General features: G+C 45.2%; 1 protein-coding gene across 1 annotated transcript in view; it reads left to right on the top strand.

Annotated features, from left to right (window-relative positions):
* Positions 1-15,232, top strand: part of LOC126996758 (ATP-dependent DNA helicase PIF1-like) — a 34,945-nt gene that overhangs the window by 851 nt on the left and 18,862 nt on the right. Inside the window, exons 2-4 of the mRNA XM_050857595.1 lie at positions 5,472-5,641; positions 12,190-12,496; positions 14,317-14,430. Of these exons, the coding sequence (XP_050713552.1) occupies positions 5,472-5,641; positions 12,190-12,496; positions 14,317-14,430 (591 nt within the window). The remainder of the gene's footprint in view (positions 1-5,471; positions 5,642-12,189; positions 12,497-14,316; positions 14,431-15,232) is intronic.

Here is a 15,232-nt window from a genome sequence, read left to right as displayed (position 1 = left end):
TGAGTGTGTGCCCCAGTGGCCCTGAGGTGCCTGCTGGCCCGGTGGTGCGGTGCTGGGTCGCCCTGGGAGGGGGGTGCCAGGGGCCATGGTGCTGTGGCCCACATTTTTCCTCTGCATGATGGTATATTCCATTTCCTGTGTAAATTCTTGATTTCATTGTTATGATTTTTTTTCTGTTACGTCAGTCCTAACCTAACCCAACCCAACCTGGTATAATGAAAAGGTAAAGGTCCAGTATATCTCCGGCGCTTTAGTGTTGGTCTATTTTCTTCCAAACCTTCAGAAAACCCTTTGTATACATATAATACATTATTAAAAAGTGGCAGAAAAATGCCACCTACCCTCTACCCCCAACAAGCTTGGGGACCTGTGGGAATGCTGGGTTTTCGGGTGGGGGGAGACGAAAACGAGTAATTTCTGGGGAGTAAATTATGAGAATCACCTAAAACACTCTGGGAAATGGGTTGGGCTGCGTGTTCTAAAAAAAATAAATGAATAACCACGCGTGGTGAATCTGGTCTCACATGCGTGGGCTAATCACTAACCAAGTGTACCATTGCTAACCAAGCGTACCGTCGCTAACCAAGCGTACCATCGCTAACCAAGTGTACCATTGCTAGCCAAGCGTACCGTCGCTAACCAAGTGTACCATCGCTAACCAAGCGTACCGTCGCTAACCAAGCGTACCATCGCTAACCAAGCGTACCATCGCTAACCAAGTGTACCATTGCTAGCCAAGCGTACCGTCGCTAACCAAGTTATCATAATCGTTGCGCCGTCACTAACCAGCGCATTATCGCTAACCACCCTAAATCAGCCCTGAGCCATGACTCAAGGTCATCCGGGCCTCGGGCTGAAAGGGGCAGGGCCCCGGATGACCTTGAGTCATTGCCCAGGGCTGTTTTAGGGTGGTCAGCGATGGTACACTTGGTTAACGACGGTACGCTTGGTTAGCGATTAGCACACGCATGTGAGGCCAGGTCCACCCCATATTCCCACAAGTCCCCAAGCTTGTTGGGGGTAGAGGATAGGTGGCATTTGTCCACCACTTTTTACTAATGTATTATATGTATACAAAGGGTTTTGTGAAGGTTTGGAAGAAAATAGACCAAAATTAAGGCGCCGGAGTTATGCTGGACCTTTACCAGAACTTGCACAGAAAATGGAATATACGGGTAACTCGATTTATGCGAGTTTGGTTTACGCATTTTTAAAATAACGCGGGGTCCAAAATCCAAATAAATGTTTAATTTACATGTTTTTTCCACTTATACGCGATATTTTATGGAGTGGCCACCATATGTCACGCAACTGGACTCACACGGCGCCGCGGCCACACAGCTGAGCTCAGTTCTTCCCGTGCGCCACTTGAACAACAATACAGTACCCACGCTGCCACGCTCCTCAACAATAGGGGTGGGCAGGTACCGGTACCAGTACCAGCTATATGGTATGGTACCAGTACCAGACTGCTCGGTACCGGTACCAATACTAGCCAGTCGCTCATGGTGTCCCTCATTTCTACCTCACATGAGTGAGGCTGAGAGCGAGTGCCTGAGTGGATATCTCGGTGATATGGATATTCTTTTTCTCTCTCTCTCTCTCTCTCTCTCTCTCTCTCTCTCTCTCTCTCTCTCTCTCTCTCTCTCTCTCCACTAAATGAAGTGAATATTTATTTTATGACAGAAACCTGCCTCTTGTTTGATTTACATTGTTTTTGATTTACGCGACCTCTTCATAGACGCAATACTCGTGTAAATCGAGAGTTACCTGTACCATCCTGTAGAGGGAAAAACTAGTGTATTAGGCGGGTTAATTCCTTGTATTAACAAATACTGATAAAATCAGAATAACTTAGCTTCAGTTGTGGCTTGTGGGTAATCTTTTTCTCGCTTGGCTTATTGGTTATTTATATTTTTTCTTATCTATAGGTTGATCAAGAACAATCATGGCAGGTCCAAGCTGTCAAGTTAAATATTTACAAGGCATAAACTTTTCTCGTCTGACACTGAGTGAAAAAATTGATATTAAAAGAAAAGGAAGACCTACAGCAGTGGTGTCCCTTGAAGAAAATGCCAAGAGCAGGAATCAAGAATACACACGCAAATTTAATGCAGGTGTTTACGGAGAACATGGCTGGCTCTGTGGATGTGATGAGGCTAATGCTTTGTTTTGCTTCCCATGCCTCTTGTTTGGCGGGGACCTGGCCTGGACCAAGAGTGGCAAGAGAGTCCTGAAACATTTAAAAGAGAAAATAGCCATACATGAAAAATCAACCAAACACTTACATATGTGGTTAGTCTTTCATTGCTGGGCAGTGTAAACATTGCTGCTGAAGTGACCTCCGCATACAGACTCTCAGTTGCAAAGCACAATGAACAAGTGAGAAAAAACAGGGCTATTCTTTCAAAACTTGTGGACTGTGTAAAGTTCTGTGGCAAGTTTGAACTCCCACTCAGAGGACACGATGAAGGACCTAGTTCCAAGAATCCTGGAGTATTTCGTGGAATAGTAGAGTTTGTGTGTGAACTGGATTCTGGTTTAAAGGCTCATTTAGAGACTGCAACAGTCTTCAGAGGAACATCTACAACTATACAGAATGAAATCTTGGAATCAACACTAGAACTATGCAGAAACATGACTGAAGAAGAAGTAAAATCCACAAGTTTTGTAGCAGTGATGTGTGATGAAGCAACAGACATTTATGATAAAACACAGATGGTAATTGTTTTAAGATGTGAAATAGATGGAAACCCTGTTGAGAGATTCTGGGGATTTTTTTTTAACCCTTTCAGCTTGACTACAGATGACCTATCAAATGTGCTACTTGAAGAGCTACAGACATTAATTGGTGATTGTCCCCATAAGCTTATTGCTCAGACTTACGATGGTGCCGCTGCATTAAGTGGAGCTAAGAGTGGTGTACAAGTTAGAATAAAAGAAGTATACAGCCATGCTCACTTTGTACATTGCTATGCACACCAAGATAACTTGATTTTGGAAGAGGCAGCATCACAAAAGTCTAAAGTGAGAGTCTTCTTCAACAGTTTGTCAGGAAAACCAGCTTTCTTTTCTAACTCCCCACAAAGAATGGCCACATTAGAGAGTGTTGCAGATTTCCACAGAATTCCTAGGCCTTCAACAGCACGCTGGAACCTCAAAAGGGGAACTGTGACTGCTGTGTATGAAATGAAAGATCTAATCCCTGAATGTTGCAGTAAACTAGAGTCATCTAACTCAGAGGCCACTGGTTTAGCAGCCGCTGGTGTAAAGAGAATGTTAAAGGATCCTGAGTTTAATTTTTGGCTGGTATTCTTCTCTAAAGTAATGCCACATGTTGATAGTTTGTTTTCACGGCTTCAGTCCAGAAATATTGCTGCAGTTAAAGCTAAGGCTGCATTGAGTGCTTTCAATTCTGCAGTTCAAAGGATAAGAGTTGCATGTGGTGAGTGTGATACAGAGATGCAAGCGCTGCCTGAAGCAAAAAGAAGAAAACCTGAATTGCCTGAGACAGGTAGAACAACAGCTGCCAAGGAGGCGTGTCATGTAATTATTGTGCACTGTAGAGAGAGATTTCGCTTCACTAACCATCTGGAAGCAAGCAAGTTACTTATAGTGAACAATTTTCCTTCCTATTCCATTAATTTCCCTAATAATGAACTTGCAAAGGCAGTTGGAGCTTACCCAATGCTTGAAAAAGAAAAATTAAGAACAGAACTTACAGTGCTGTACGCCATAGAAGATTTATGGAAGTCACAAAACCTCCCAGATCTTCTCAAGATGATAAATGATATGAATTTAGTCACCATTTTCAGAAACTGTCAAGTTAGTGAAAATTCTAATAACGACTCCAATGACAACAGCCGAAGCAGAAAGGTGCTTTTCAACTTTGAGAAGGATTAAAACTTTCCTGCACATCACTATGGCGACTGAAGGACTGTCTGCTTCAGCAATGTTATCAGTTGAAGGTGCAATAGTAATGGAATCAAAGAACTTCAATGAAGGTGTGATAAATAATTTTGTAACAAGTAAAAGCAGGGAATGGACTTTATTTTGAAGTAACTAACATAGCACATCGCCACTAGTACAGTCTGCCCTCCTCGCCATCTCCCCAAGCCGAGCCACGCTGCCTATCTAAGGACCTGAAAGCCCTGACTTGACTGCTGTACCATTCGATTTGGTGGATAATTAAATGCAAAATAAGTAAGTACTATAATTTTATTTTTAACATTATATTGTAATTTGAAATTATTATGCAGGCCCCCAATTTTTTTACCACGAGCCGCCACTGCCCGTCGCTGCTACTGGGTTAACAGTGTCAACCTCTGGAGTGTGGTGGTGATGACACAGATAAATACCTACGTGTGTAGCTTCCTCTCAGGGTCTTGTTGAGGCGCAAGGGTTCTTGACTTTCTTTAATCTTATTTGTATACAGCCTTTGTCTCCATCTCTGCACATTCCTCCTTGCCAGAGAGCAAGAGGGGTTAAAGCTTCTACATGAACAGTCCTGTTGCCTCGGCCCACTTGGCTGGTAAACTGCAAAAGTTTTACACTGTCACACTTGATAATTTATAATCCAGTATGTACAAATTTCAAAGCAAATGTTTGTCTGTCTACTTTTGTTTGCATTTTTATTTTTTCTAAAGGTCTGTGTGCAAGAAATGCATTTCAGATCAAGTATTTGTTGAATGTTACATTTCTTACTGGCATGCTCCAGGAGGGGTCCACAATTTTTGAGTGTCCTGCTGAGGTTGAATCACTGGAGCACCTCTGGTTCAGGCCGTCCTGGAGGCAACACATTTCTGAGGTGGCTTTTTCATTCTCTCTTTCATGAAGCACGGCAACATTTTTTTTCTATTTGTTACCCACAGCCAGGCAGGCCATCCTTAGACCCCCCATTTTTTTTTTTTTTTTACATCAAAGGAAACAGCTCAAGGGTAAAAAGAAGAAAACTATTGAAAAAAAGCCTGCAAATCACTGCTCCTATAAAAAGAGTTGAGAGTGGCCGAAAGAGAGGTCAATTTCGGTAGGTGAAGTGTCCTGATACTCTCCTCTTGAAAGTTCAAGTCATTGGCCGGAGGAAATACAGATGAAGGAAGGTTGTTCCAGAGTCAACCAGCGTGAGGGACGAAAGAGTGAAGATGCTGGTTAAGTCTTGCTTAAGGGGTTTGGACAGTATAGGGATGAAAGAGTGAAGATGCTGGTTAACTCTTGCATAAGGGGTTTGGACAGTATAGGGATGAGGTTAAGTATAAAATCCTGTGCAGCGGGGCCGCAGGAGGGAGGGAGGCATGCAGTTAGCAAGTTCAGAAGAGCAGTCAGCGTGAAAATATCGATAGCATGGGGGTAACCATCCACCTCTCACTCAGTGGTTGAAAATTTCCAGCTGGTTATGTCAGGTCTTAATTCAGGTCTCAGCTTCCCCCCCATCCACTTACCGACCACTCCTGACCTCCTCCACCTTTCCACAGGGTCAACATCAGCAGCAGTGGGCCAGGGTGATGGAGACGCCGGAGAAGGGCCCCGAGGTGCCAGTGCCGCTGCTGGAGTGCACGCTGACGGTGGAGGTGATGCGGAACAACGCCAAGCACACCAGCACACACAAGAAGGTCAAGCTGATGCTGGGCCGCAACGAATTCAGGTGTGTACGTGTGTGTGTGTGTGTGTGTATTTACCTAGTTGCCTAGTTGTATTTACCTTGTTGTGACATACGGGAAAAGAGCTACACTCGCGCTGTCCTGTCTCCATATCCGCTCTTATCCAACTTTTCCTTAAAATCATGAATGTTTCTTGCACAAACCACCTCCTCCTCCAGTCCATTCCACAGCTCAATGCTTCTGTTTGGGAAGCTAAACTTTTTCACATCTCGCCCTCAACTTCTTTCCATGTCCTCTCGTTTCTCTCTCGCTCCACACACACAGGTCCTCTCTGTCCAAATGCTCCACTCCGCCCGCCACCCTGTACACTGCTATCAGGTCTCCTCTTTCTCTTCTCTCCAGGGTTGTGAGCCCCATGCTATTGAGTCTCTCCTCATACTTCCGATCCCTAAGTTCCGGTACCATCTTAGCTGCCACTCTCTGCACTCTTTCCAGCTTTCTTATGTTCTTCTTTTTGTGAGGAGACCAGGCCACTGCTGCATACTCCAACCTTGGCCTTATCATTGTAACTATTATTTTCTTCACCATCTCCTCGTCCAAATACACAAATGCCGTCCTTATGTTCCTCAGCAAATTCATAGTTTGTCCCGTTATCCTGTTGATGTGTTTGTCCGGAGACATGTTCTCTGAGACAGTCACTCCCAAATCTTTTTCTTCCACTCCTCTGCATATTATCTCACTTCCCATCTTATAATCATATTCACATCTTCTACCACTCCTACTAAACTATATTTTTTTACATTTCCCAAGGTTGAACTCCATCTGCCATGTACCACTCCACTCCCATATTTTGTCCAGGTCCCTCTGCAATGCCTCACAGTCCTTCACATCATTGACTCGTCGTGTGTGTGTGTGTGTGTGTGTGTGTGTGTGTGTGTGTAGTCATGTAGGTGATGTGTACGGGATATGAACTTGGCTCATGTTGTGCCTTGTTATCTTTAGTAATTTAGTAGGCAAGAAATGTGCATGAAGTAAGGGAGTGTACAAAGGAGAAAAATATGTCTTAAAATAAATGTGTTAAATGAGAAATTACGGTTGTGGACGGAGAATCTCATAGTTTTTGTTATTTGTTCTAAACACTCGGTGCAGTGTTGCCATCAAAGTACCTAACCAATTTCCTAGAGGTTTGAAGGTTACTAAAAGACATTTATGGCATTAGAGGAGTGAGGAAACGAGAACGAGTGCATTAATAACACCATCTTTAGGAAATGTATTTAACATTTTCCATCCGTGACGCAGACGTCGGCGTCACAGTATGGAAAGGGTCAAGAGGAAATGGAAGTGTATTAATCCTCTTCTAAACCTCTCAATCCTCCTCTAAATTCCTCTTAATCCTCTTCCATTTCCTTTTAAGAGGTTTGGAAGAGAATTAAGAGGAAATGGAAGAGGATTAATCCTCTTCTAAACCTCTCAATCCTCCTCTAAATTCCTCTTAATCCTCTTCCATTTCCTTTTAAGAGGTTTGGAAGAGGATTAAGAGGAAATGGAAGAGGATTAAGAGGTTTCCATATGGTGACGCTGTCAGACGCCCGTTGGAGTGAAGGGGTTAAAATGTTTGTCGTTTAAATAAGTTATAGGGTCATATTTTACAACATTTCGTTGCTCATGTACACCTATTTGACAAAGCTTTTGGAGGAGGAGTTTGAGGCATTTGCAGTAGTACAGGTAACTCTTGATTTACGTGAGTTTGGTTTATGCATTTTTGAAATAACGCTGGGTCCAAAATCCAAATAAACGTTTAATTTACACGTTTTTTCACTTATACGCGATATAGTCGGGTCACTTAGGGCGGAAAAAAGGCTTTCGCTTCACCTTAGGTGAAGGAAGTATTTTGAGGGTCTTATCCTAAGCATTTTGTGCCGCTGAATCCGAAAATCATAGTTGGGTCACTCGTTATTGGTAAGTTTTTGCGCAAATTGCAAATTTCGGAAATTGGCAAGAAAAAATTGCAGAATGAGAAACATACGTCAGAGGACCCTGGTTTTGTCTTAAAATGAAGCTTTTAAGAGTGCATATTATGTTATGTAGTACTCCGTGGTTGTATCTGTTCGCATTACTGAACTATAATGGAAATTATAGATAATTGGAAAAAAATGGAAAAAAATATAAAAGGAATAATTTTGGCCTTAAAACCTGATTTTTTAAAAATTAAAAACTAAATTTTAAAGAAGGAACTGAGTTCCTTTTTTAAAATTTAGTTTTTAATTAGTAAAAAAAATAAAATAACAAACAATTGTTCTTAGGACACATGTAATTAACGAATTTGTGCAAGGGTGGGCAAAATTATTGCGTAGAACAGGGTATTTCAACTGAATTATTCACTAGCGTTTAATCGATCCAACAAAACAAGTATCTAGGTCTCACAATAAATAATAGTTTAATCCAGAACACAAAATTTCAAACAACGAAACCGAGTCTCCGCGTATTTTGGAAAATCACAATTAGAACACAAAAAATACAGAACACAAAATAGCGAGCGTTCACAGGTTGAAAAAAAAAATAGAATATCTAGTCGTCTACGCCATCGACGTCCTCATGCCCATCTTCCTCGTCGTTGATGCACATCTCGGGGGAGCAATCGCAAAGCTCCGAACAAGGAGTCTGCAGGCGTTGACAGCGGCAGCGATTGGTCGAGCAGTTCGTCTTGCATACGCACTGCATCACATCCATGATACTTTGCGGGCGGGAGGCAGGGTGGAAGGAATAGGCGCCAGGTCTGCTTCAGAGCCGCATTTGGTCGGGTCGAGGGTCACCAACTCCTTCTTCACGGCCCCTCCCAGACGACGGCCTGTAGCTGGGCTCTCATAATGTGCGGGGTGGTGGCGGCGACTGTCGGAGGGGCCAGTGCTGCTACAACCTTCTTCTTCTGAAGTGCCGTCCACCTCGCCTGCGGCAGAGAGCAGGTATATCCGTAAATTCTACTCACGAATCGGCACAGCACGCCCAGGCTCTCTTGCGCCAGCGGACCAGGGCTTCGGAGTGTACCCAGAGCGCCGAGGGTTGCCTGGTCGGCCGCCTGGAACACAGGCCAAGCTTGCAACTTGCCTTTCCTGAAGAGGGCGCAAGTGGTGTCGCAACCAGTCAGAGCATGGAAGGACGTGATCACATCCGCGTGAGAGCCCAGTTTGTCGTGGATGAGCTGAACGTTGAAAGTCGTCTTGCCAAGCTGGAGGCACGTGTTGGGAGGTATCTTGGGGAAGTGTCGGAGGAGGAGGACGAGGACGTCAGTGTCCGGAGAAACTACGGTTGCCTCCACATCTTTGTCGAGCAGGGAGAGATGATATATCATCTTAGTGTCCGCTTCCTCTTGTTCTGAAGCGAACTTGGCTCCGTCCGGTCCAGAAGTTGCCACGGCTTTGCCGCGCCACGCGCAGACGACGCGTAATCCCCATGAATGGTGCTGGATTTGGGAGGCAATGAGAGAGGTCATAGCATCCTTGTTGCTTTTGGTGGACAAGATGTGAGCCATGGTCATTCCAGCTTTGATCCTCGTCGCTGCTTGGATGTCCATATCGTATCCTCCACCTCGGGCTCGCTGTTCCCTCGTCTTGTCTTTGAGGGACGCGCCGATGTCGTACCTGTCGAAGACAAGGTGCAACTCCCCGTAGCCAACACCCAGTCGGGCAACTCTCTGCAGGAAGGATCCAACTAGCTCCTTGAAGTTTGCTGAGCCGGAAACGGGGTGCTGCTGAAGGATAGCCATACCGTCGAGGACCAGCACGCGAGAGGATGAAGGGGGTTGGGAGGCCGTGGAGACCGCGGCGGTCTCCACGGCCTTCATCTTCTCGGTTCATCTTCTCCAGAACCCTGAGAAGGGCACTTTTTGTCGTGACCCGCGGGTAGCCTTGGTCGTCAAAGAGGGCAAGAGGGAACAGGGAGAGCTCATAGATGGAGATGATGGTGCGAAGGTCCAGACTGCTGTCGAGTTGGACGGCGAGCAGCAGGCGCCGATTGAAGTCTGAGGATCCCGTGACAATCACCTTCTTCCCTCCGATTGAAACTTTGGCTTTCTTGCCCAGCGTTTTGAATGTCTTGGTAGGCAGACGATGAAGGACTTCCCATGGACTTTGCTGCGCAGTCCTGATCCGTCCTCTTCAGACTTCAAGAGAGCTTCCTTGCCAGTCTCCTCGATCCTTGTCAGTGCGTCCACCATCTCATCTGGAGCAACCTTGCGGGACAGGACGGTGGTGAGTTGGGCTTTCTCGCGAGTGAAGGGGTTATGCTGGCGAAGAAGACCCGCAACCTCTTTGGTCATCTCGTGTGTCTTCGTGACCGCTGGGCTGTCCTTGTGGTGCTTTGATGCCGTAGCAGACCTTCCGAAGGATTTGGCCTTGATTGCCAAGAGTTCGTCTTGGATCAGGAAGAACTTGGTCCTCGTCGAGGGATTTTTCGTGATCCCTACCAGCCCACCGTCACCTTTCAGAGCCCGGTTCACCTGTTCCAAGGCATGGTCGCAGCCAAGATACGTGCAAGGTACCAACGACTATCTGACGACCAAGTGTTACTCCAAGCACGCCCACGCTCTTGGATTCTTGAGTCGGAGGTCCTGCATCATGGCCACGTAAACCGGGACGAACCGGGCGAGGAGCTTCGATTCAGGGCGAAGAAGAACGGTCCGAACTCCTCCAACGTCTTCAGGTGCAGCGCCCAGTCTCCTGTCCGCACAGCCCTGGTGTAGTTCAGAAGCAGGAGGACCATCTTGACGTACGTCATGGAGAATTTGCTCAAGGGACTGTCGTCTGATCCCGCTGACCTCAGGATCTGCAGCTTGGGTGCAAGGATCTCGAGGGCTTTCTTGAAGGAATCCAGTCTTCCATCCTTTGCCAACTCCTTGACGGCGACTTCTTCGGCTCTCTCCATTGTCCCGGAAGAGAACTTGAGAGCTAGGAGTGCACTTGTGAGGATTAGGTGCGCCTCAGTTCCGCGGTTGACGTGGTTTCCGGCCAAAATCTGCCGGACTGTGGCGGGTCCGTACACCCCCGACTCGTGGAGCACCTCGTCGAAGCCGCTCCCCTCCAGGAAAACACCGATGCACCGCAGCATGGCTATGACGACGAACATCCTCCTTGGGCGTCCGAGGTCGAAGGACCACATCTCCGTTAGTTGCACCGCAAATGACACACGATTTCATTGCGAGCCCTGGGAAGGAAAATGTGCGATATAATAAATGAATTTATTTTATTTACGGGTTTATAGGTAATTTCTAAAATTATAGCCAATGCAATTTTACATTTATTTGCGAAGTTTCATTACCGTATGTCATAAAGTACGACCATGAGGGGACAGTCAGAGAAAAATTCCCATTTTCTATGAATCAGACGGTAGTGCCTTTATGAGAACAGATACAGCCAGAAGCATTTTATAACTTTTGTTGTGCTCCTAATAAGCTTCAATTTGAGTCCAAAACGAGGTCTCTACGACGTCTGGTTCTCATTCTGCAATTTTTTTCTTGCCAATTTCCGAAATTTGCAATTTGCGCGAAAACTTACCGCTAACGAGTGACCCAACTACGATTTTCGGATTCAGCGGCACAAAATGCTTAGGATAAGACCCTCAAAATACTTCCTTCACGTAAGGTGAAGCGAATCGCCCTAAGTGACCCAACTAATATTTTATGGAGTGGCCACCAGATGCCTCACACAACTGGACTCACACGGCGCCGCGGCCACACAGCTGAGCTCAGTTCTTTCCGCGCACCACTTGAACAACAATACAGTACCCACGCTGCCACGCTACTCAACAATAGGGGTGGGCAGGTACCGGTACTAACGGTACCAGCTATACGGTACGGTACCAGTACCAGACTGCTCGGTACCGGTACCAATACTAGCCAGTCGCTCATGGCATCCCTCATTTCTTCCTCACAAGAGTGAGGCTGAGACTTAGTGCCTGAGTGGATATCTCAGTGATATGGATATTCTCTCTCTCTCTCGCTCCACTGAATGAAGTGAATGTTTATTTTTCGACACAAACCTACCTCTTGTTTGATTTACATTGTTTTTGATTTACGCGACCTCTTCATGGACACAATACTCTCGTAAATCGAGTTACCTGTAGTTTTATGACCCTGGTGGTGGTGTGACCCTTCTTCTGTACTATGAACCCAAGGCTTTTGTAGGAGGAGCTTAGGGCATTTCCAGGGGTAGTTTAATGACCCTGGTGGTGGTGTAACCCTTCCTCTGTACTATGAACCCAAGGCTTTTGTAGGAGGAGCTTAGGGCATTTCCAGGGGTAGTTTTATGACCCTGGTGGTGGTGTGACCCTTCCTCTGCACCGTGAACCTAAAAGAGCTCCCATTAGAACCTGATTGATCCCTCTTTGACCTTTAGAAATAGCTGATGCGAGAAGCAAAAGTGTGTATGATACTGACCTTATAACGGACAGTGGTGGTAGTATCATTATTATTATTATTATTATTATTATTAGTTTATTTATTACTAAGATTAACAATTTCTAAAGAACTAATATTACTCTCTCTCTTTCTCTCTCTCTCTCTCTCTCTCTCTCTCTCTCTCCCCTCTTCCTCACGCAGGGACCTCATTCTGCGCATGCAAGGTGCCAAGAGCTCCCTGCAGTGGCCTCTCTCCCAGTCCTTCCAGCTGCACACACGGTTCATGAAGGAGGGCAAGGCCACCATCAGCCTGGGCATGGGCACCACCAAGCTGATGGTGTCCAACGCCCCGCCCAATGCCCTGCTGGTGTTCCTCAAGGTCCTGGCCAGCAAGAAGGCCGTGGGGGTGGAGGGCCAGGCCGGGCCAGCCAAGGGGGTGACGGCCAGGCAGCGGCTCCTGTCCACGCGACCGTCGGCCTTTGAGGAGATCAGTCCACTCACGCTGAAGGTTGGTGCTGGTTGTTGTTGTTGTTGTTGTTGTTGTTGTTCTTTCTCTTTTTTTCTCTTCTTTGTCTTCATTTTGTCTCTTTTTTCTTCTTTGTCTTTATCATCTTATTCTTTTCTCTCTTCTTCTTCTTCTTCTTTGTCTTCTTTTTCTTCTTCTTCTTCTTGGTCTTCTTTCTCTCCTTCTTCTTGTAAGGAAATGACAAGATTATTATTATTATTATTAGTGTTAGTATTAGTATTATTAGTATAGTCTGTTTCATTCCGTCTGTCCACCAACAAAGCAGGAGTCTTGATGGATGTGGCACCTGCACATTTCTAATTGGTGAATACGTGAAAATCAACTGTTGTGATAGACATTCAAGCTTATTTTTCAATAATATATTTGAATGTTTATGTATACAAGAAACAACTCAGTCGTTTACATGGATAATCTAACAAACAAGCACACCAGAAGACAAGCTTGTATCAAACAACAGCCACGTCATGCTCCAACGATCTGTGGACTGATAGCTTGTTTCAGGTATATTAACCCGTTCATTGCTCAACGCTTGCAGCAGGCGTTAGGCGTATTTGCTGGTGGTACTAAACGCTCGCTGCGACCTCCACCTGCACTCAAATCTCCCGCGTATGAGAGTGTTCCAACACTAATTCTCACAACACAGGATTGCCAGTTGAGTGGATTCTTCACTAAATTTGGTGGAAAATCATATCAGCCCAGCGCGGCAAATCTACGGATGAGTAACTGGTGGATGTTCTTGCCCAATACAGCGGCATTTTTGCATAGCTTCACCGATCACCGACTGATTCTTTGACCAAATAGTTGTAAATATTGCAGTTGGCAATACTCCCTTGCCAGAATCTGAAGAAAAGATGTCCACAGTTCCCTCAATACGGCTGATCAGTCCACACGCACCGATGTAAGTGTTGACATTCAACACTCCCTGAACGTGCATGTATGTTCGCAAGAGAGGCATACATAACCAACTCCTATAGATGTGGACCTCCTCTTTCCAATGGTGTTTTTGGTTTTTAGCTGTGATGAATAGTTTTTGAGATACAGAGGTTAAAAGAGACCCCCCATTGGGCTGCCCGACTGCGCCTGAAGGGATAGTCGCGTCCACACCGCGCGCAAGGAAAGGGTTAAAAGACATCTGGCTCTGCAAGTTCAAATAAAGGGTATCTTAATAGTTTAATGCATGTAAATAATGATTAATAATGGAAATAACATGAAATAGTAAATAATAACTATTGAATGTGATGCTAGGTCGTTTTGAGTATTAGCAACACATCAAAACTCCTTACGTATAGACACCTGCAGAGTTGTGTCACTTTATGTACGGCACCTGAATGAGATGAAGTGTGGGTGTCTGAAAGGCTATAAACTGTTCAAGTATGATCAGACTCTTCTGTGTGATTATGCAAGTGTTCCTTCGTGTGCTTGTATGGTAGATTATCAATGCAAAATGGCATGTTTGCGGTTCACCTAAGAGGGCTTAAGGGTTTTTCTACACACAAACATTCAAATATATCACAAAATATAAAGTTCATCTTCACACAATCACGAACTAACAATGCACAGGAGCCACATATGCGTCCACGAGTGGCCAGACGGGATGAAACAGACTATGGTACTAGCAGTATTGTTGTTATTGTTATTATTATTATTGTTACTATTAGTTATTATTATTATTATTATTAGTATTGTTGTTTTATTGGTATAATCTACATATTTCTAAAGAGCTAATGTTACTCTCTCTCTCTCTCTCTCTCTCTCTCTCTCTCTCTCTTTCTCTCTCTCTCTCTCCCCAACCCCCTGGCCAGGAGTACGAGGGGGCCCGTCAGAAGAATGGCCGCCCGCCCCTAAAGGAACAGAACGGCCAGCAGCAGCAGCAGGACCTCGGCGCCTCCCCCGTCACCAGCAAGAGGAGGAGTGAGGTGTGTGTTGACATGCTAGTTGTGTTTACCTGGTTGTGACATGCTGGAAATTGCTTTGGTGGGGTCCTGTCTCCATGGTCTAGCTGGTCAAACTTAGGTCACCGTCAAAGTTTGCATATTTGGTGAGGCTTTTCCAGGAGTTTTTGGCATTTCCAGGGGTAGTTTGATGACCCTGGCGGTAGTTTGACTCTTCTTCTGTACCATGAACCTAAGAAACTCATATTTGACAAGGCTTTTGTAGGAGTTTTGGGCATTTCCAGGGGTAGTTTGACCCTTCTTCTGTACCATGAACCTAAGAAACACATATTTGGTGAGGCTTTTCCAGGAGTTTTTGGCATTTTCAGGGGTAGTTTGATTATCCTGGTGGTAGTTTGACTCTTCTTCTGTACCATGAACCTAAGAAACACACAATGGACAAGGCTTTCTTTGTAGTTATGGGCATTTCCAAGGGTAGTTTAATGACCCTGGTGGTAGTGTGACCCTTCTGTAAAATGAACCTAAGAAACACACATTGGACAAGGCTTTCTTAGGAGTTGTGGGCATTTCCAGGGGTAGTTTGATGACCCTGGTGGTAGTTTGACCCTTCTTCTGTACCATGAACCTAAGAAACACATATTTGACAAGGCTTTTGTAGGAGTTTTGGGCATTTCCAGGGGTAGTTTGACCCTTCCTCTGTACCATGAACCTAAGAAACACATATTTGACAAGGCTTTCATGTGAGTTTTGGGCATTTCCAGGGGTAGTTTGATGACCCTGGTGGTAGTTTGACCCTTCTTCTGTACCATGAACCTAAGAAACACAC

Source organism: Eriocheir sinensis, chromosome 11 (assembly GCF_024679095.1).
Source record: "Eriocheir sinensis breed Jianghai 21 chromosome 11, ASM2467909v1, whole genome shotgun sequence".
NCBI classification, from domain to species: Eukaryota; Metazoa; Arthropoda; class Malacostraca; order Decapoda; family Varunidae; genus Eriocheir; species Eriocheir sinensis.
Note: the sequence above shows the minus strand (reverse complement) of the source record. Positions and strands in the feature narration are given on the sequence as shown.